This window comes from Phyllostomus hastatus, unplaced genomic scaffold, assembly GCF_019186645.2.
Source record: "Phyllostomus hastatus isolate PE091 unplaced genomic scaffold, TTU_PhHast_1.1 phas_scaffold_21, whole genome shotgun sequence".
Taxonomy (NCBI): Eukaryota; Metazoa; Chordata; class Mammalia; order Chiroptera; family Phyllostomidae; genus Phyllostomus; species Phyllostomus hastatus.
In genome coordinates this window covers 44,672,475-44,692,268 of record NW_025334017.1, presented here as the reverse complement: position 1 = coordinate 44,692,268, position 19,794 = coordinate 44,672,475, and the positions used below count along the sequence as shown (strand labels likewise).

The 19,794-nt window shown below is 60.7% G+C and overlaps 1 protein-coding gene across 2 annotated transcripts in view; it reads left to right on the top strand.

Annotated features, from left to right (window-relative positions):
- Window positions 1-6,522: 6,522 nt before the first annotated feature.
- Window positions 6,523-19,794, top strand: part of NDRG1 (N-myc downstream regulated 1) — a 40,041-nt gene continuing 26,769 nt past the window's right edge. The window contains exons 1-3 of one of the 2 annotated variants that reach the window (XM_045861589.1): window positions 6,523-6,674; window positions 17,121-17,201; window positions 19,233-19,268. In XM_045861589.1, coding sequence (XP_045717545.1) covers window positions 17,139-17,201; window positions 19,233-19,268 — 99 coding nt within the window. In that variant the 5' untranslated portion in view covers window positions 6,523-6,674; window positions 17,121-17,138. Of the gene's footprint in view, window positions 6,675-7,512; window positions 7,600-17,120; window positions 17,202-19,232; window positions 19,269-19,794 lie in introns of those variants that run through there. The other variant, XM_045861590.1, reaches the window with a different exon arrangement.

Genomic DNA, 19,794 nt, shown 5'->3' with positions numbered 1-19,794 from the left:
TCCCGCATTGGATGCCGGTGGGGGTCACAGGCACGCATGGCGAGCATGCCTGTGTGGGGCGGGCATTCCAGCTCTGTCCAGAAAGAGGGCACGGCAGGCCTGCCTGCGGAATCAGCACTGTCCCTGGGCGGGGGTTAGGGGGCTCCTAGCGGGGGGTGAATCCGAGTCAGGCTCAGCTTCAGGAAGCATCACATGTTTAAAATAAATAAATTAATAATAATAATAATAATAATAGTGCAGTAGCTTCGCCTTCCTAGCGGTAATAACATTGGGCAGGATAATTGACTAACCGAGATGGCATTGCCCACCAGGTCCGGCAAAGGGGGACTGACTGAGGTCTGATTTAACACAAGGAATACAGAGTCAGGTGGCGGTCCTTCTCTGACGTGGCCGGGGGGACATGTCACGGCTGCTACAGAACCCTTCTGCATTTCCTCGGCCAGGTCCCAGGGCACTGTGGACCAGAAGCCATCAGTCAAGAGCCTGGAGGGTGGCGGGGGAGATCTACTTAGACTCAAGTCTAATTTCCCTACCAACCAAAACCATCGTCTGCTCGGGGAGACAACGCCGCCCCGGAAGCAAGAGGAGTGGGTAAACCTTAGGAAGTGCTGCAGGACCACCCCGTCTCTCCTAAACCCGGGCGAGGGGCGGTCTCTCAGCCTGACTGCCCAAGCGTAGGTTTGAATCTCCGCACTTCCTTCTCTTTCTCCCTCCTTTCCCTCATTCGGGTAGCAAACATCACTCGAGTTTCGTCTGCCTGGTGCAAGGCGGTGCGTCCCCGTGGTAGAGGAGCTGCTGGTGCTGTCTGCAGGGAGCCCTGCCCTGTCTGCAGGGGGTTCTGCCCTGTCTGCAGGGGCACAACGCTGTGCAGGTGTCTGGCACGACCAGGCAGGGCAGGAGGGCAGGTTCAGCTGGAAGGTGCAGTTGGTGCTGGTGCTGGTGCTGGTGGAGCCAGACGGTCAAGCCAGGAAGGTGGGCGGACCATGAAGGGCCCGTGATTTCACCAGGAGCGCCTGTCAAGCAAACCCGCAGGCTCCTCAAAGCCTCTCCCAAGGACTCTCCGAGAAAACAAGAGAGATTTCCTGGGGGCTCTGCCCTCCTCAGAGGTGAGAAGGTCTCCAACAAACAGACCTGAAACTACCTGACAGCCTTCTGATTTGACCTAGAAAGGACTTGCTTGAAAACAAAGCCAACAGGGGGTAAAAGTGATCTGGGAGACACCCAGAGCTACAGAGACAGAGGTCCAGTGATATGGGGCCCTGGATCCAGCTGTGCCTGAAGTAATCACTCTCTGTACTTCGCTGCTACCGGAGCCTCTAGGTACGCCCTGCCTTTTATTGCTTAAGCCATTTGAAATGATGCCTATGCCACATATACACTGAGCAGTTCTAACTAATGAAAAGAAAGGAAAGCGCACAACGCTCTGGGGATCAGAGGACCGTGTGGCCGTGCTCATCCACGCCTGAGCCATCAGCTCCCTGCTTCCCACGGTCCCTTCCCAGGACGCCTTTTCCAGGTGCTCCAGGGCCATGTCGCTCCCAAAGACACTACCTTTTTACTTAACACTCACAGTGATTGTAATTACAGAGTCGTGCCAATTTTTATTTGTAGCGCCTCACACAGCGCTTGATGGGTTGTTAATGCTCAGCAACTGTGTATTGAATGAAAACAAAAATGAATGCAATTGGAAAAGAATGAAGGGGATTTCCTGGAGCAGTGGACATCTGGCATGGCCTCAGAGGACAGTGACTCAGTCAGGATGGGCTGGGTCAAGCTGCAGCAACAGAACCCCTCCAAGTCCTAGTGGCAGCAGGGTTTATTTCTTCCCAAAGTCACAGGTCGGTTTGGGGTCAGTGGGGACTCTGCTCATGCTTCCGCCCTCTCAGCCCCAGGGGATGGAGCCCCCACCGTCCCAGCGAGGCTGGTGGCGGTAGCGGGAGTGAGGAGACTGGGGTGAATCACAGACTGGCTATTTAAGTTCCCTTCTGGAAGTGACACGGATCATTTCCGCACCCCATTCACTGACAGTGCAAGTCCACGGACATGCCTCTAACTCCAGGGAGGAGGGGCGGGAAGTGAGGAGCTGGAGCGGATGGCGAACACTCCTAGTGCTTTCCCCCGACGAGTGAAATCTCCGTAGGTGAAGAGGGTGTGGGAGGACTTCCTAGAAGGAGAAACTTGCGTGGTCGAAGATTCAGAGGAGGGCGTGAGCAGCATATTCAAGGAAGAGCGGTGAGTAACCCGGGGACAGGAGGAGAGAAAAGTCTGGACATGCGCAGAGACATCTCCCTCGCCACACCCAGAGGAGCTGCTGAACTGGGCCAGCGACAGGAGCGAAGGCGGACTTAGTTAGGCAGGACCTGTGATTGAGGTGGTCCGAGATGACAGCCTAGCATGGGATGGCGAGAACTGGAGAGGGCAGATGACAGAATGGGGCAGCTGCTGGGCAGCCAGGCGACAGCTGTGTCACCAGGGCAGCTGGAGCAGGCCGGTAAGCTGGTCTCCGTCCATGAGCTACAAACACGTGATAAATACACATGAACCACGGACTGGGGTGAATCTTGTCTTTCCCAAATTCCTTTCCACCCAGAACCTCAGAATGTGATCCTATTTGGAAATAGGGTCTCTGCAGATGTAATTCGTTAAGGTGAGGTCACACTGGATTAGGGTGGGCCCTTAATCCAACATGGCTGGCAGAGGGGCACAGAGGCAGACCCACGAAGGAGGTCATGTGACAACCCAGGCAGAGACTGGAGGGGCGCGGCCACAAGCCCAGCGGTGTCAAGGATCACCAGCAACCACCAGAAGCTGGGAAGAGGCAGGAAGGAGCTTCCCTGGAGCCTTCAGGGTCAGCACGGCCCTGCCCGCCCACTGGTGGTGGACCTCTGGCCTGCAGCACTGCGACACAACACACTTCTGTGGTTTAAGCCCCTCAGTTGGCGGTAAAGTGTTTCGGCAGCCCTGGCAAACTCCTGCACAGCAGGAACGGAGAGAAACTGGTTTTCTATGGGCCAAAAGTTGCTCCGCGCTCCCTTTAGGTTCACAGTAAGGATTCTTCCCATAGCCTGGACACGGGCTAATAATATTCAATGGCATCGGGTTTTCCCAGTGCTCACAGCCGGATAGAATGGGTCACACATGCTCCCGGGGGCCGGGGAGAACTGCCACAGGTCCGGAGGGGAAGTCCTTTCCCTGCCCCCAGCAACATCCGAGCAAGGCTGCGTAAGGTGCGGACAGGTCAGAGGGAAACGTTCATTTGCTCACTCGCTCGGTCATTATTTGCCTGATGGTGTGTATGCGTCGGACACTGTGCCAGGTGCCAGGGCAGACAGTGATGAGGACAACGATGATGGTGGTGACTGTCATGGGGAGGGGACTCCAGAAAAGCGGTAGGGTGGGGGGAGGGGAAGATGATGGTGCAAAGGCTATTGATTTTCCCTGACAAGTTTCATAGAATTCTTTGGCCAGGTCCACCGGGAACTTGATAAATTAAGCAATGGAAAGTGAAAGTAGAAGGAGATAAGGAAGTGGAGACCACGTGTGCAGCCGCCGTTGAGAGGAGTCTGGGGAGCGCGGGCTGAGAGGCCCTGGGCTACAGTAACCGGTGGGAGACTCAGGATAGAGACGGGGTTGGCCTCGTGGGTCCTTGACTGCAGAGCATGTGCACTCGTGGGTTCGCGTCATTCAGAAGAGAGGGACACATGGGTGCTGGAGGAGCAAGAGGGGCGAGAGGCAGCCCAGAACCGGAGCTGGGAGATGCTGGTTTTTCAGGAACCGACTTTCTCAACTCAACAGGCGGAAAAAGAACAGAGAGAGGAAGGGCAACTGACCCAAGGACCGCACGGCTCCTAAGTGCTGAAATCAGGGGGCTTCCCTGTGAACGGCAGCTGCCTCTCGAGTCTCTCTCAGCCGCCAGTGCTCACACTTTCCAGGGAAGGGGTTTGGGAAGAGAGGGTCGCTATGGTCCTTGCAGTTCAGACCTTCATGATAAAATTTAAGGTGTTGCTAAATAGAAATCCCCAGGAGACATTAATCTGGAAAAATCCAGCCTCATCCTGTGGTGGATTTGCAGCACACACGCACATGTACTAAGCCATCCAATTCCATTGCTGACCAGCGAGAAAGGGAAGTCATTTAAAGAGCTCGATACAATCGTGGCTGCATTTGGCTCCAAGAGCTACTGCTGCCTCAGCGGACCAGGGTTGGGGACGAGGCAGTGTGGGTGCCTCTCATTTCCCTGGGAGGCTACTCCACAGACTGAGAGCATCCTTCACCTGTGTGTGTGCCCAGGGTCGCACCAAAGTCAGTCTTTCCTGGAGCGGGACCACCTCGGCTACGTACACAAAGGCAGTGTAGGCCCCCAGCACTCCGTGAGAGCAGCAGCAATCCCTGGCAATGGGAAGGAGACACTGCCTGGGAGGGGCCTACAGGAGAGGGAGTGCGGGGTCAAGGGGCACCTCTGTGGAGTTTTTCCAAGCTGATGCAGACTCTACAAGGGTCTCCTTTCACCCTGGTTTTAGAACACCGCTGTACTGACAAACTTCTTCACTCTCCAAACTCATCTTTTCTCTTCCCTGTGCTCCTGGGACCATCCTTTCCTCCCCGAAGGGGACTTTGTTCTCCACCCACTTTCTCCCAGAAATCCTGGGCTCCCAAGCACAAACCCAGCAGCTGGGGGCCTCTGGCTGCAGGTCTGGGTTGCTCTGTGCGCTCTGCTGCCCCGAAGACTTCCCCAAAGGGGCAGGGGCGGACCTGGCCAGGCTGAGGACCCTTCTCCAGCCTACACACTGGGGTTTGCATTTGTCACTGAAGGAGTAGGCAGGTTTCTCCAGGCTTTTGAATTTAACCCTGTGTCTTTGGCAGGTAGCAAACCATAGGTGCTCCATAAATGTTTGTTGAAGGCCAAAACAGCGGAGGGAAGGGGAAGGGAGGTGTGGGAGGGGTTCAAGAAAGCTGCTGTGCAGATTGCTAGACATGGAAGTGTCTTCAGACAGCAGGGTGGCTGTGGAGGAGGCGCCATCTCGGTCATTGCCATATCCCCACGTTAGCGTGCTGCCTGGACACAGCAGGTCCTCAGTCCAGGCACCGAATGGACTAGCTCAGCTCACCCTTCTTGTGGAAATGGGGGATGGGGACTTAAAGCTCTTGGCCGTGCCCTCGAAGGAAAGGACTTTGCCTTCGAGGTCCTTTCCCGGTGGCTGCGTGCAGAACCTGGCTCAGCAGCAGCTCAGTAAATATTTGCGCAATGATGGGGTAAGTAGATACTCGGGCCTGAGGGGGCAGGCGGGATGCCCAGAGGACAGCCGAGACCCCTGCCTCGGGCAGAGCAGGAAGAGATTCCTCATCAGCCAGAAGAGGCAGGGTTGGGGAGAGGCCCAGGAACCTGCAACTACAAGGGTGGACAGAGGGTGTGGGGACAAGGACAACATCCAACGGCCAGGATGGTGACCTTCCTTTACTGTGCCATGCTGTTCCTCCGGTGCACTGTGTCTCTCCAGGGCTGCCCGTTGGAATTACCCGGGGAGCTTTTAAAACTCCCCGATGCCTGCGCTGCACTCCCTGAGGTTCTGATTACACTGGCCCGGGCGCTCCCTGTTTTAAAGAACGTTCTGGAGGGGATTCTAATGCACAGGGCAAGTTGAGAACACAGAGACAGTTGTTAAACAGAAACAAGACAGCAGGGAACAGCTAAGGGAGGAAAGGGTGCTCAGGGTAAGTTCCAGGAACCAGGAGAGGGAGGAGTGAGAGCCTTCCCAGCCTCCTCCTGGGGAAGGCGGGAAGGGCGGGAGGGGTGGGGCGGGGGTGGGGGGAGGCAGGGCCCAAAAGGGCAGGTGGGTTTAGAGCTAGGGAGGTGGAGGAGAAGGGGAGCGCTTGGGCATTAGGATGGGGTGGGCAAGATGGACGAGATTAACTGGGATGAATGATTTGGGCGGAGAGCTGATGCAGCAGGGAGAGGGCATGGAGTGAGAATCGCAGGGCGCTGGTCGAGGGAGAGCTCAGGAAGCAGCGTGCGCGGAAGAAGCTAAATGGGGCTTGGGAGCTCGACCTGGAAGAAGTCGGGGAGTCAGTCAGTCGCCCCAAAGGGATGTCCACGCCTGGCGCGACGGGACTCGGAAGTGGAAATTCTGAGACCAAGATGGGAGCCACTCGGTCACACAGGGACACATGGAAGTCCACAGGCCCATGCATGAGCGCGCACACGTACACGCACAAGCACACACACACATTCCCGGTGCACGCCAGCCCACTGCACACGGCCTCCCGGACAACGCAGGGACAGCAGAGTCGAACCGCAGCCCGAGCCGAGCCCAGAGGTCCCTCCCGGCCGCGCCCCTACACGGGCTTGCGCAACAGGCGGTGCCTCGGCGGGCGCTGGCCGAACGCTGCCAGAGCTGAGCTAGGCGCGCGGGCGGGAGCGGGAGGAGCGACAGTTCGCCGACGCGGGCAAGGGGTGTGTCCCCGCAGTCTACGGGGCGAGGAGGGGCGGGGCCGGGCGAGGCGCGGGGGCGGGGCCGCGGTGCGTATAAAGTCGCCCTCCTCCCGGACATAAACAAACCTCACCGGACTCGCTCGTCTCGGTCTTCGGAGCGCACGCCCATCCTCGCCGCTCTCCATTCACGCCAGGCACCGCCAGCCTAGCTCCAGCTCCTTTTGCCTTTCTCCCTCTACCGTAGGTAAGCCCCGTGCCCTGTGGTTGCGGGGCAGAGGGGTTCGGTCGCCCATGGGTGCTGCGGAAACTCCTGGACCGCGTTCCGTGATCTTCCGGAGCTGCAAGTGCGCGGCGACCCCGTAGCGCAGGCGTTTGGAGGGTTTTAGGGCGCGGGCACCTCTGGAGTGGGGGGTTTTGACTAGGGAAGAGGAGAAGAAAAAAGATGAGTCCCCGCGCTTCTTTCCTGTAGCTGGGGGGTCCTGGGGGCTGTGGAGGCGGTGAAGAGCCGGCCGGGGAACACCTGGATCCCGCTTCTCAAGGTTCTCCCAGAGTCGCCGCTGGCGGCTGGGGCCGAGGAGGATCGCGCTGAAAGTGGGAGCAGCGAGGGCCTAGGCGGGTGTGTGGGTGTGGGGGGCTGCATCGCTGGAGTGGGGTGTCTGGGGAAGGAGGGATTGTGCGCGAGCCTGTGTAGAAAGGGGATGGGTAGAAGCTGGAGATGAGGCTGGAGTGGGGGCGTGGGTGTGTCTGGTTCCCAAACGGAGCCAGAAAGGATATGCATCTGAGGGGCGGGGGCCGATTGAGCCTCGAAGCCGGGGTGGTGTGTTGGGGGGGCGGGGTTCGGTCCGAGGTGTGTCACCGCAGGAGCGACTAGCGCAGGAGCGGGTGTGTGCGCGCGCGAGCCGCCTGGCAGGGTGCGCCCCCAGATGTGGCCCGGGGTTGGCGCTGTGGTGGCGCGCGCTGTGCGGGCCTCTGGTGGCCCCCGGGCTGGCTGGGGCTAGGAGTGGCGTCATTTTCGCCTCCGCCCACCCTCCCCAGCTTTCCTTCTCGCCCCTGATGCCCCACCCGCCTGTCCTGCTCTCCAGGGAAGAGAACAGCTGGAATCGCTCCGACATTCCGGGGAGATCCGCCGCGGTCTCTGATTCAGCCTCGGGCAGGGCGTGCGCGACGTGGTGAGGTCAGGGGGAAAGGCGCTGTCCCCCGCTGTCAAATTAGTGGCAGAAGCTGGTTTGTCTCTGCCTCTGTGGTCAGACGCCCCTGCGGCTCAGGGGCAGCACCTGGCTGTGGCTTGGAAGGGGAGGTGCCTGACAGCGGGTATGGGGGGATCTGGGGGGGGACCCCTGGTTATCTTGTGCCAGAGAAAAACTCTGCTTCACAGATGTCCTGGGCACTTCAGTTTGTTTGGTCCTTTTAAGTAACCGAGAAAGACCCAAGATTCAGAGAACTCAGCGAGCAGCTACCTAAGAGGACTTCAGTCTCCTCACAGCACCCAACAGCCACGCTGAAGCTTCCCCTAAGCCACCTCAAATGAACAAAATATGTAAATACAACCTTGTTCTGGCTGTGAAGACCCAGTTTCAAGGCAAACCTCCCAGCCCAGCCTCCCCCTGTATAGAAATTTTGGAGTCTTTGCTAAGTTTCCCAAAGGGGAATTGAAATCAGCAAGGTACCCAGAGAGAGCCAGCCCCCGCCCCCGCCCCCACCTTCCAGGGGCTGGCCAGCCGGGGTGGAAGTGTAGGGAAGGCCCCCAGCACAGCCCCCCCGGGTGGCACGGGGTGGGGGCCGTGGTGGGGGGGGGAGTTCAGGAAGCGTGAGGCACCCGCAGAGGAGCAGTGCTCTGGTGTAAGGAGCGAAACCTGGAGTGCCCCCTGACCTGCAATTTAGCTTTGTGCCCCCCCTCCCTGCCCCGTCTCCTGCTGGAGGATGAGCTTCAGGAGGGCGAGGAGGGCGAGGAGGAGGGCTGTACTGGCCTCGCCCTGGAACCTGGCACCTGGCCCAGGGCTTGGCACTTGGGAGGAGTTCAAATACGTACACCGAGTGGAGAGTGTGGCTCCTTCCCCGGTGAGTACTCAGGTTCCTGGTCCACCTTCCCGCGTTGCAGATGGGAACTGAGGCCCAGAGGCCGGGCGTGGGCACTCACCCAGGCCCCGGTAGGACTGGAACTCGTCTCCCCAGGCCCCTCTGCTGGGGTCTCCGGGGGGACTGCAGGAGGTCAAAGGTGCTAGGTTGTCAGAGGGGTGATAAAGTGGATCTCGAGTGAGTTTCTGGTGAGAAAACTTTCCAGGCAGCATGGGGGTGATTGTTTGTTTACAGACTTATTTTTAGGGTAAGCCGGGCATTCTCGAGTGACAATCAGCCTAGACAGAAAGGGCACCGCCTGCCTGCTGAGGGGTGGCTGCCTGGGTTCAGGCTGCCCCCTCCAGGTGGGACTGCAGATTCGAACCGCGCTGGGGGTCCTGGGTGCGCTGGAACCTCCTGGCCGGAGCTTGCCTCAGTGTGGATGGGGAGGAAAACCCGACTGCGTTTTTCTGAGGTCCTGAAGGTGCGCTTCTCCCAGGGGACCCGGCTCCAGAGCGTCCCGTCCAAGGCCCTGTGCCTCCCACAGGCAGCCCGGGTGACTGCCAACCAGCCATCCAAGATTTCGGTGGGGGGTTGGCGGGGGCAGGACATCCCTCTCCAGATCAGCGGCTGTGTCCCCTCTTCCCCTTCCGTCCTTGTCAGAGCTCCGCCCTGGCTGCTCTGGCTCCACCGAGTGGCGGGGGAAACCGAGGCCAGGGAGCTGAAGGGACGTGCCTGTAGCCGCGTGGCTCCAAGTGGAGGAGCCAGGCTTTGAACCCGGAGAGACGGACTCGAAAGCCTTTGCTGTCTCCCCTGACCCCACGGTGGGCTGGCTGGAGACCTGCCAGAGAGAGAAGTGTGCGCAGGCCATTAGGGGCGTCCCCGATCAAGTGAGACTGACACACTGCCCCGTGAGGACGTGGACTGTGGATGGAGCTCGTGCACGGCAGGGAGTCGACGGCAGTGGCCGGCCTGCGAGCACACCACTTGGTGCCTGTCCGCAGTTCTCACAACCGCCGTTCTCGGGGCAGCTCCTTGGCCGCCGGAGTCGGGGACCTGGGCCTGTCTCTGGAGCGGACCCGCACTCCTGGGTGCATTTCAAGCTGCCCCGCCTGCCTCCCAGGCTCAGGCTGGTCCCGGGCCTGCCCTCTCATTGGCCCCTTCTCTTTACACTTGAAGACAGAGGAGCAGGCTGGCTGGCAGTCTTTGTCGCAGAGCCCAAGGTTAATTCCCCAGACACTCGTGTGGCCTCCTGCTGGGCTGGCTCGGCTTGTGGAGGGAAAGTGTATGGAGGGGCGGGGGACGCTGGGGACCCAGGGAACCCGGTGCTCCGGGTGGACATCCTGGCCTCATCTGTGGGCTTTCAACAAACTCTGTCCCGGGCCATCTGGGCGGCTCCTGCTTGTCCGGTGGCCTTCTGGTTATGACATGCGTCCCCTCGGTCACCGAGTCCATTGTTCCCGCTGCCAGAACACCCCTGCGCACCGGCTGGAAGATTGCCCAGGGGTGTTGCAGAGAAGAGGGTGGGAGACAAGGACCACCGACCCCTTCTGCCTCCCGCCGCCCTGTCCCAGACCCTCTCCCAGAGGACCCTCCGTGGGTCCTGGGCTCCACGCGACGGGGGATTCTGGGTCCTTTGCTGCCTCGCCCCCAGCGTGTCCACCTGCTCCGCGGGTGCTCCTTTCTCATCATCGGAGAGCTCTGGATGCTCTGGAGTTTCAGGGTCACCAGGCCCTGGAGGAACCGCTAGTTTCTTTGTCTTCCCAAGCATCATTTTACTGAGTTTGAGAGCCCTGGAGAACTTTCTCGAAGGTCCAGATTGTTGACGAGGTTGGTTACATAAGAGAAAACACTGAGAGTTAAGGCCGCCAACGTCCTCGCCCTCCCCAGAGCCTTGGGTTTGAAAATGTCCAGAAAACACCCAGAAAGCCCAGAAACCGTCTCGCGTAGCTTGATGTCCAAATCTCCTTGGCAAATAAAGGAGAAAAGAACAGGCCCGCAGCAAGGTGGGGTCGCCGGGGCGCACCCCGAGGCCCCTTTCCTTGAGGTTCACGGGGACATGGGGCTGTTCCCTGGAGCCTTCCGGAAGAGGTGAGCCGGACAGCAGCAGCAGCAGCAGCAGCAGCAGCGCACGCCGGTCCCCCGTCCCCAGCCCTCTTCTCGGCTCTGCCCTGTGAAGAAGAACCCAGTGTGCTGGGAGGAGCACTGCTCTCCTGTGGCGTCCAGCCAGGCGCGCTGTGGAGAGCACAAAACCTAGGCCGGCCGCTGGCGGCCGCAGTCGACGCTGACCTGTCATCCATCTCCCTGCGTCGCCCTCTGTCCCTGTGTCACTGAAGGACTCCAGGAGGCTGAGGCCCGCCCGCCCCTCCCCTCCACACCTGCATCCACCTCCAAGGAGTGAGTTTTCCATCCTTCCAGGGAAAGGGGAGGGGGGAGTCAGGCTTTAGGGAGTCGCGTGGCCCTTAGCGTTCGAGCCTCCGGTCCCTCCCCGGAGGCTGGCATGGGGATGCGCACCCTCTCCCCGCGGCCTCCTGGAGAAATGCACGGAAGGACGCAGTGACCACTCTTCCGCAGGACCCACCTGGCCGCTTCAGGAAGGCCCCTGGGGGACACCTGGAAACAGGAGTCCTCCTGCGTACTCCAAAGGGACGATAGAAAATCTAAGATGTGGACTCTGCCCAAAGCTTGGCCTGCTCACGGCGGCTCGGTGGTGACTTTGGGGGTGGAGAGAGAAGCAGGTGGCCCCCCGCTGACTCACGCCGGAGAAGCCCCCCTCCTCAGGGCCCCCTCCTGGACTAAGTGTGTGCACGTGTTTAGAGCAAGCGGATGTCACAGGCAGCTACAACTTAAGGGTTGTTTTAACCTGTGCCGGCTAGATGCTTGGTGACCTGGAGAACATTTCTTGACCTTTCTGGGGCTTCCGTTTCCCCACCCATGGAAGGGCGAGCGTGATGGTGCCTATCTCTTAGGGTGGCTGTGATGCTCAAAGGAAGGCGGAGCCCAGGGACCCCCGGAGAAGCAGCTCCTGCTGCTGTCCTCTCGGTGCACCTGTGCGGGGTCTCACCGTGGCCTCCTGGGGCCAGTCGTGCTGGGACAGGTGTGTCCCGGACACCCCAGCCCCCATCAGGGGTGGTTCTCTGCCGGACTCGGCCTCTTGTCCACCTCTCAGAAGTTCCAGGGGCTCAGGAGAGCTTGCTGAAGGGGGTGTTGGAGGGGTGCCCCTAGTGGCTGAGTAGAGAAGTGCCAGCGCTGGACAGAGGCTCCTGGCTCATGGACAGGGAGGGGGCTGGGGTCAGGAGCAGAGCAGGGACCTCCAGGCAGACCCGGGCAGAGCTGAGCTGGGCAGCGCCCCGGTGAGGCCCCTGGGTGCACGGGATCTTTGTGCAGCCCTGTCCGGCCTGGGCTCCCCTCTGCCCCGAGCTGCCTACGGGCCACTCGATGTCTGTGCAGCACGGGCCGAGCATGTGACAGGTGGAGGCTGAGCCCACAGAGCGGGTGAGTCCAGTTCCTGTGGCTGGAGCGAGGCCAGGTCCCCATGCCCTGGCTCCTAGGCCGGTGTTCCTGCTGCGCCTCCGAGGCTTCTGGGAACCGCCAGCTCTGTGTCCCCTCACTCCCCTGGTGACTGGTTCGCAATCTCAGGTGGCCTCAGATACCTGAGATGCCTCTGCCCACTGCCCTCCTGGCCCTCGGGCTCACAGCCTCTCCTCCTCCCAGCGAACCCCAGTCTTGGCTTGTCCTGGGACCCACGGGGTGCAGCTGAGTGCTGACTGTCTCCTGGGCCCACTGAAGCGGAGAGGTATCTGCCCCGCCCCCTTGGGCCTTCAGTGCTCCTTGACCGCGTCGCTCAGGGGGAGGAGACCCACGTGGGTGCGTTGGGCCCGATCACTGGGGACTCATGACACATTTGCTGAACGTCTTCGGTGTGTGCCCCTCCTCCCTGGGCCACTGAGAGGCCAGCGGCGTCGAAAACACGGGCAGTGTCCTCATGGATGTCCCTGTGTCTCTGAGGCAACCGGGGAAGGAAATTGCACTGATTAATTGGGCAGCTATTTACCAGATTCTGTGCACCAGTGTTTAATCTAAGCCGCACTGATTCCCGCTGGGAGCAGGGTAGTTATGCCCATTTTGCAGATGAGCAAACTGTGGCCATAGGGCAGAGAACTCGCTGGGGATCACAGAGCTAACCAACGACGGCATCGCGGTCTGCAGACCCTCAGCCTTCCTTCCCGCTCCCGGCTACCTGCGACTTGTCTGCCTTCGGTTTTCTCTGAATTCCTTTTGAGAGGGAAGTGAGAAAGGAAGAAGTGAGGATAGGAACCGGTGTGGCAGCCGGTGGGGTGACTCGGAGTCCAGTTTTTGGCACTGAGTGGGGTTTTAGTGGGCGGAGCCCTGTCCTGACCTGATCCCGCGTGTGGAGGGGACTCCGTCTGCACTTCTTGGAGACGGGGCTGGCGTGCCTCCTCACCCAGCACCCTGCGCGGTGGAGGGGGAGGCCTGGGGGGTGAATTTGGGGCTCCCACCCACAGGGTGAGGGTGGCCTGGCCCTGTCACCCCGTCTGCTCGCTGATGGCCTTGTCCCTTTTCAGTCTGACATTCTGCACTGGGACTTCCCAGGGGGCAGCGGAGAAGGGCATGGGCTGGCACCCACTGCTTGGTCTCGAGCCCAGCGAGAGAACTTGCTGAGCCAACAGGGACCTCGTGTTGCTGGGGGCTGAACCCTGGGCGTGGGCTCCAGAGCGCCCCACACCAGGTCACCTCCCCGCTGTCCCTCCCTCCTGGCGAAGGAGGTCAGTGTTGCCTGTAAGGCCGTGTCCACTGTGGGAACCGCTTCTTTGAGTGAGCCTCACAGTCTTGGGCTGGTGAATCGGAACCCCAGAGAGGACACCTGTGGAGGGAGCACGTGGCGAAGAAGTAAGGGTGAGCGTCAGAGGCCCCCCACTCTTGGCCACACTGACGGCGCCTTCTCAGGACAGCCAGTCACTCGGGCCCCGGGACTTCAGCTTCTCCTTGCCCGGTGGACCTGCAGGGTGTGCGCGCATGTGTGTGTGTGCAGGGCGTGTGTGCACGCTCACTGGGTTAAATGAGAGCTGCATCTCACAGGCACTCTCTGCATTTACACCCAGGACTGCCCTCGATCAGTGACGGGGGTGGTTTTAGCCCCGGAGCACATGTGGCCAAGCCCACAGACGGTCTGTGTCTCGCAGTGGGGTGGGGTGGGGCGAGTGGTGGCTGCTACTGGCACCAGTGGGCTGAGGTCAGGGGGCCGCTGACCCTCCTCCAGTGTCACACCAGCCTCGGTCACAAGGGGTGACCCGCCCTGGTGTGAGCAGTTGGAGGTGGGGAGCTGTGCCCTGGAGGTGCAGTGGTCGTGGGGGCCACCTCTGTCCCACCCTCCGGGACAGCGTGGCCTCCTGGGGGGACAGGACTGTTCCGATTGGCTTGATGAGTGGCAGGTGCCGGGGGAGGCCAGGGCCTGCAGGAGCCCTCCACGGGGCAGGAGTGGGCCTGGTGGTTCATGGCCATGTCCCCTGCTTGTCACGTGGCAGGGCTCGTCCACAAAGCTGTTACTGGTGCTCCGCCCAGTGCTGGGCGCCTGGGTACCTGGCGCAGGAAGCCGCCTCCGAACTAATAACTGTTTCAAATTGGGCTTCCTGAACCCGGGCGGTCTCTGAGGACAGGTCTTGTCTCATGGGGGAGGGGGCACCTGGTAGGGAGGGGTAGCCCCAGGGGCCACTAGGGGTGCCAGGTCCTTTCCCTGGCTTTACCCAAAGCATGCCAGCTTCCTCCCACCTTGTCTGGTAAACCCGTTTTTCTCTATTGAACTTCATTATAAGATGCCCTTTAGACAGACAGCTTCGAGAATAAAAGTTCACAGAGTTCTCTGGCCAAGGCAACAGAGACAGAAGGGTTGGCCCTCACCTGGCCCAGGTCGGCGGGAGGGGGCAGCCCGCTGTCTTCCTGCGCATCGCCACTGGGGGGCGTGGAGGGGCCCAAGGGGTGCGCTCGGCAGCCCCAGTTCGAGCAGCCTTGCTCACGGCGGGCGCTGACCTAGACAGAGGTCCGGGCGCAGCCCTCCCTGCCAGGGCATTTGCTCTTATTAACTGCAGGCTGCCCCCAGGGACAAAGAGTACAGAAGCTTGCTCTGCTGTATTCAGTCTTCCTGCAGATTCCCGAGTCCCAGGGTGCTTACTGGGTGCTCGCTGGGGTAGACCGGGGTGTCTCCGCCTCAGCGCTGTTGAGGTTGGGACAGGTAGTCCTGCTCCGGGGACGGTGCTGCCCACTGTAAGGTGATGAGCTGATTATCTGCATCCTTGGTCTCTGCCCACTAGGCCCGTAGCGTATCACAGTCATGACCACGGAAAAGGTCCCCAGACCTGACTCCCGTCCCCGGGGTGGGTGGGGGCAGAATCGCCCCTCCTTCTCGTGAACACTGTGACGGTTCTCAGCGGCCTCGTCGCTGAGGCTCCTCGTAACCCCGGGCCCGAGCAGGGCTCCCTGAGGCCCGTCCAGCTCCCACATTCTCAGGTATTGAAGGGACACGGGGGGCCAGTTTTCAGCTTCCGCCTCAGTGGTCAGGGAAGCTGGGCTGTAGGAATGGAAAGAAGGTCTGGGCCAGAGAGGTCTCCCCAAAGACGTCTGGGGAGTCGTGAAGGCTGGGATCAAGCCCTCTCCTGTCCCGAAGGACGATGAGGACCCTAGTGGGCACTGGGAGTCTCAAGGGGTCCCAGCGCCTGGAAGTCAAGGAGCACTGACCGCATGGGGCCGAACTACGGTGTGGGCTTGAGCCCTTACACTGCAGACCTGGTTCCGTGCACATCACTCCTGTGGGCTGTGACCGTGTAAGACTGAGTTTAAGTGCAAACCTGGCTCGTAAGCTGCGTAACTGTTCATCTGTTCAGCAAGTGAGCTGTGGCCTGGCGTCGCACCTGGTGTGTCGCCGGGAGCTACAGGGGGGCCGGGTAGTGAGACAGGCAGTCCACGTGTCCCGGGAACCCGCAGGTGGGGCTGAGGAAGGCTTGCTCGAGTGCACCCAGGGGACAGAGGCAGGCTGCACTCTCGCCCTGGGTCCTGAAAGGAGAAGCCCTTTCACCCTCCGCAGGAAGGGAGGCATCGCCCGGGCTTCTGGAAGGCCCCCTGGGCGGTGTAGGCGAGGTGTCCCTCGGTCCAGGGCCACGAACATGCTGAATTAGCAAGGCCAGCTGACCTCGGCTTTTCATGCCTCCAGACTCCGAGCTGGCCGCTGCCCAGGAATGCTCGCAGATATAAAACTGACTTTGTTTTCAGAATGTTCTGGAGCCTAGGCTCCAAAGGCCGCATAAAAGCATTCTTGTGGGGCTGGTTATCTACCGGGGGAGATCTCACTGGGGCCCCAGACCAGAGCATCCCTGGGGATCTGCCCCCGGAATGCCATGTGTCAGCACCGGGGTGGGGCGGGGGGGAGGTGGCCCAGGCTCCGCTGCCACCTGCCCTCTGAGAGGTGCCTCTCCAAGAGGATTCTTGTGGGTTCCAGGAGCTGGGTCTTTGGCCTGGTTCACTGGGGCTGGGATTTCAGTGGCTTGAGCTCCTTCTCGTCACTAGATCTGGGGGCCTTGGGTAGTTCGGGGCCTGGGTTTCTGCCCTGGAGCGAAGCAATGTGGCGGCCTCGGCTAGGCTGGTTTTCAGCCGGTTTCCCGGTTCAGGATGGTGAAGGCCTGGGGCTGTGAGCCAGAGGTGGGGGACCTGGGCTCCCCCTGTCACTTCCTCCTCCTCCTCCCAGCCCTCTGGCCCTGCCTGCCTCTCATCCCGAGTCTTGGTGGGCACTGCGTGCTTCTGGCTTGACTTTCCGTCTGAAGGAATGAATGTTTGTCTCTCCCGCTCCCGGATCGAGCTCCCAGAAGTGCGCTTGTCAGTACACGTCACCGCCCAAGCCTTGCTCCCCGGGGAGTAGCTAATGGCAGCGTCCCACCGTCTGGAACTCTGTTCCCGCCAGCTCTGTGCTGTCCTCTCCCGATCCTCCTGCTCCTGCCTGTGTCGGCGCCAGCGGGGGCCTCCTGTGGCCCCCATCCTGCACTGCTGCTCTGGCTTCTTTGCTTTGAAAATCCTACTTACCGTCAAGCCCGGCAGGTCCCTCCCCTCCGGAACCTTGTGCCCCCAGCACGTAGCCAGGAGCCCTGCCCAGAGGTGGGCGTACGGTGTCCTGTGGCCACCCCTCTGTTACGGATGCGTGGAGGGGGAGAGAGGGTGGAGTCTGTGCCCTGCCTGCTCGTGGTGGGCCTCCTCTGACCTTCCGACCCCTTTCGGGTGTCAACGGGGGGGGGTGCCTGACTTTGGGGTCTGCCATGCGGGTCTCCTTCTAAAATGCGGCGAGAAATGCCCCCAGCGTGGGGGTGGGCCAGGACTGGGTGTGAGGACCTGGTTTTGAGTGGATCCATCGGTTTTGTCGGAAAGGTAGTTGCGTCCTCCCGTGAGCCTCAGCTTTGGGTGCCGCGGGCGAGGCTGGGCTGGCACCGCAGGTGGGAGGGGCCTCGTTGTCACCGGGAATGGGCGACACGGGAGGTGAGAGCTTCTGGGCAGGTGTTCTAGCCTCGGCTTCGCTTCCTTCGGGAAACACCTCTCAGCAAGACGTGCTGACCCCCCGGCCTTTGTCCCCTCACAGGCAGGTGACCGCAGGGACATGTCTCGGGAGCTGCAGGACGTGGACCTGGCGGAGGTGAAGCCTCTGGTGGAGAAAGGGGAGGTGAGTGGAGATGCACAATCACGCGTGTACACACGTGTGTGTGCACTGTAAACACACACACAGACACACACACGCCCACTACTTCCTTGTTTCCACAAGTGCCCTTGAGCGGGAAAGCAAAGGGACGAGATGTAGCTGTGCAAGTCCCAGCGTGGCCACTGAGTGCTGTGGCCGTGCGGGCCGGGCCCCTCGCCCACTCGGCGCGAGGGCTTTTCTGTCCCCAGCTCGCTGACCCCGTCTGCAGCGATCCCCTAAGCACCCCTCACCCCTAACACCCTGAGATTCCAGAACATGCAGCAGGAAGCCCACTGTCCGGAGGCCCTGGCTACCCCGTAGCTTAGAGGTGAAGGTCGTGCGCGTTCTCTGGGACCAGAGGGCCTGGGTTCAGATCCTGGCTGGGACACGCAGCAGCCTTGTGTCCAGCAGAGGCAAACCCTTCAACCTCTTCACGCCCCAGTTCCCTACCTTGAACACGGTGATGCTAGGACTTGTGTCACAGGCCAGAGTGAGGAGGGAGCGTGCGGTTGGTAGGGAGCCGTGGGCACCTGGTCTGGCGTGGAGGAGGCGAGCCACACCCGCAGGCTCTGGTTGCTGCAGTTTTTACCATCTCTTCGGTCAAACCTTCCACGTCAGCCAGGCCTCCCCGTCGGACAGGAGCCCCACCCCCCTGCCCCCACGGCCTGGGTGCACACGGCCCATCCTGGACTGGCCGTGCGATGGCTGAGCTGCCACAAGCCTTTACATTTCCTGTAACGGCGACATTGTATTTTTAAACGGTGTTCACATCCCAGTTCTTACGGAGCCGCAAAGCGGCCTGTGTGATGCAGCTTTTCAAAAATGCAAAGCTCAGGCTCAAACGTGAAGACACTCTAAGGTCAACCAAATGTTTTCAAAAACCATACTTGACACGCATGACCGCGTACGTGCTGCTTGGCTGTCTCTGGGCGGCCATAGTTCACGGGTTCTCCCACGCTACCTGGCAGGGTGACCCTGTGGTTGGTTACGTACCAGGTTCTGGGGTTGTTCCCATTTTACAGAAGAGGCCGTTGAGCCCCACGGAGGTTAGTTCGTCCTCGGTCACACAGTTACAAAGTGTGGGGCTTGGAGCCAAAGCCGGGCCAGCCGCCTCGGTGCCTGGGTGGTTCGTGCAATTCCTCTGTGACCCTGGGCGTGGCTGCCCTGTTTTAGGTCCGTGGTCATGGAGCTTCCCTTCTGTCTGTCACAGACACAGAAACTGACCTCTGACAGGAAGGGGGTCACCGGGACAGGCGGCACCCTGGGTTTAGAAGCCCGGGGAGGCTGCAGCATGCTCGTGATGATTTCGCATTCGGGGTCTGCAAATGTTTTCTGTAAAGGGCCAACGAGTAACTAACTGTCTGAGGCTGTGCGGGCCGTGCCGTGTGTGGCGACATCCAGCGTCACAATGACAGCATGAAAGCAGCTGGAAGGGAATGCGAGCGAGTGGGCTGTGTCCCAGTGAAACTTCGTCTACGAAAACGGGCGGCGGGCTGTAGCTGGCTGACCCATGCTGCTCGCTGCGCACCCCCCCGAGTCCAGAGAGCTCCGGTGAAGGATGGTCGCGGGGCTGGGAACGCAGAACTGTGGGATCGAGGGGGACGCTTAGAGGTCTCCGCTCTCCACGTCTGCCCGCGAGAGAGTGAATTTTAATCCGGACAGTGGGCATCCGGGGAAGGAATGTAAGGACAGCGCCGTGGTCAGGCTTGAGGTTTAAAAGGGCAGCACGTGCGTGCAGGTCGGGAGACCAGTGGGTAGGCCGTTGCGGTCTTGATCACGCAAGCTGGTGGTCAGCTTAGACCTTCAGATCCTTGTTCACCAAGGCTGTCGTCAAAGAGGCATCCAGTTCGTGTGTCTACTTTCCTGCCGGCCTGTTCTTAGACAGGAAAAGGAAAGTCTGTCTGTGCCTAGGGAGTAGACCCGGGCTCAGGGCTGGGAGAAACCTGTGCGTTGCTTCCCTTCTTTCTCGGCCGAGCAAACGCGACGACCCTGACCAGCCCTCTTGTCTCTCCACAGACCATCACCGGCCTCCTGCAGGAGTTCGACGTTCAGGCGAGTACAGCCCGTGGACTCCCTTGCCCCTCCCCCACTCCCTGCTCTCTCTTCCCCCCTTCCTGCCACTGGTTTGAAGGAGACCCCTGTTCAGACGTTGGGGGCGAGTGGAGAGAAGGAAGCTACTTTCCCACGCTTGGCTCCTTCTCCCCGGGTGGAAGGTGGTGGAAGTTCTGGCCAAGGAAGCCTGTCACTCCTGTAGAAGCAGGAGGGAGACCCAGCCCCCTTTCGACACTGTGGAGCTGCGGGGTGTGTGGGGGAGGGGAACGGAGAGCCCTGGGGTAGGCTGGGCCCCGGATGGGAGGGAGGAGAAGCAAAGGCTTGATGTTCTTGGCTGTGCTGGGGAAAGCGGACCGGCCTGCTCCGTGGCGTGCTGGCTCCGTCCCTGCTCCGGGCTGGTCCCAGGGCATTGGGGGTGGGGGTTGGGGGAGGTGGGTCTTGAGTTTTGTCCAAGAACAAACGTTAAGAAGAGTGGGCTGGCCTCTCTCCGCCGGGGGGTGGGTCAGAACCTCGGGAACTGTAAACC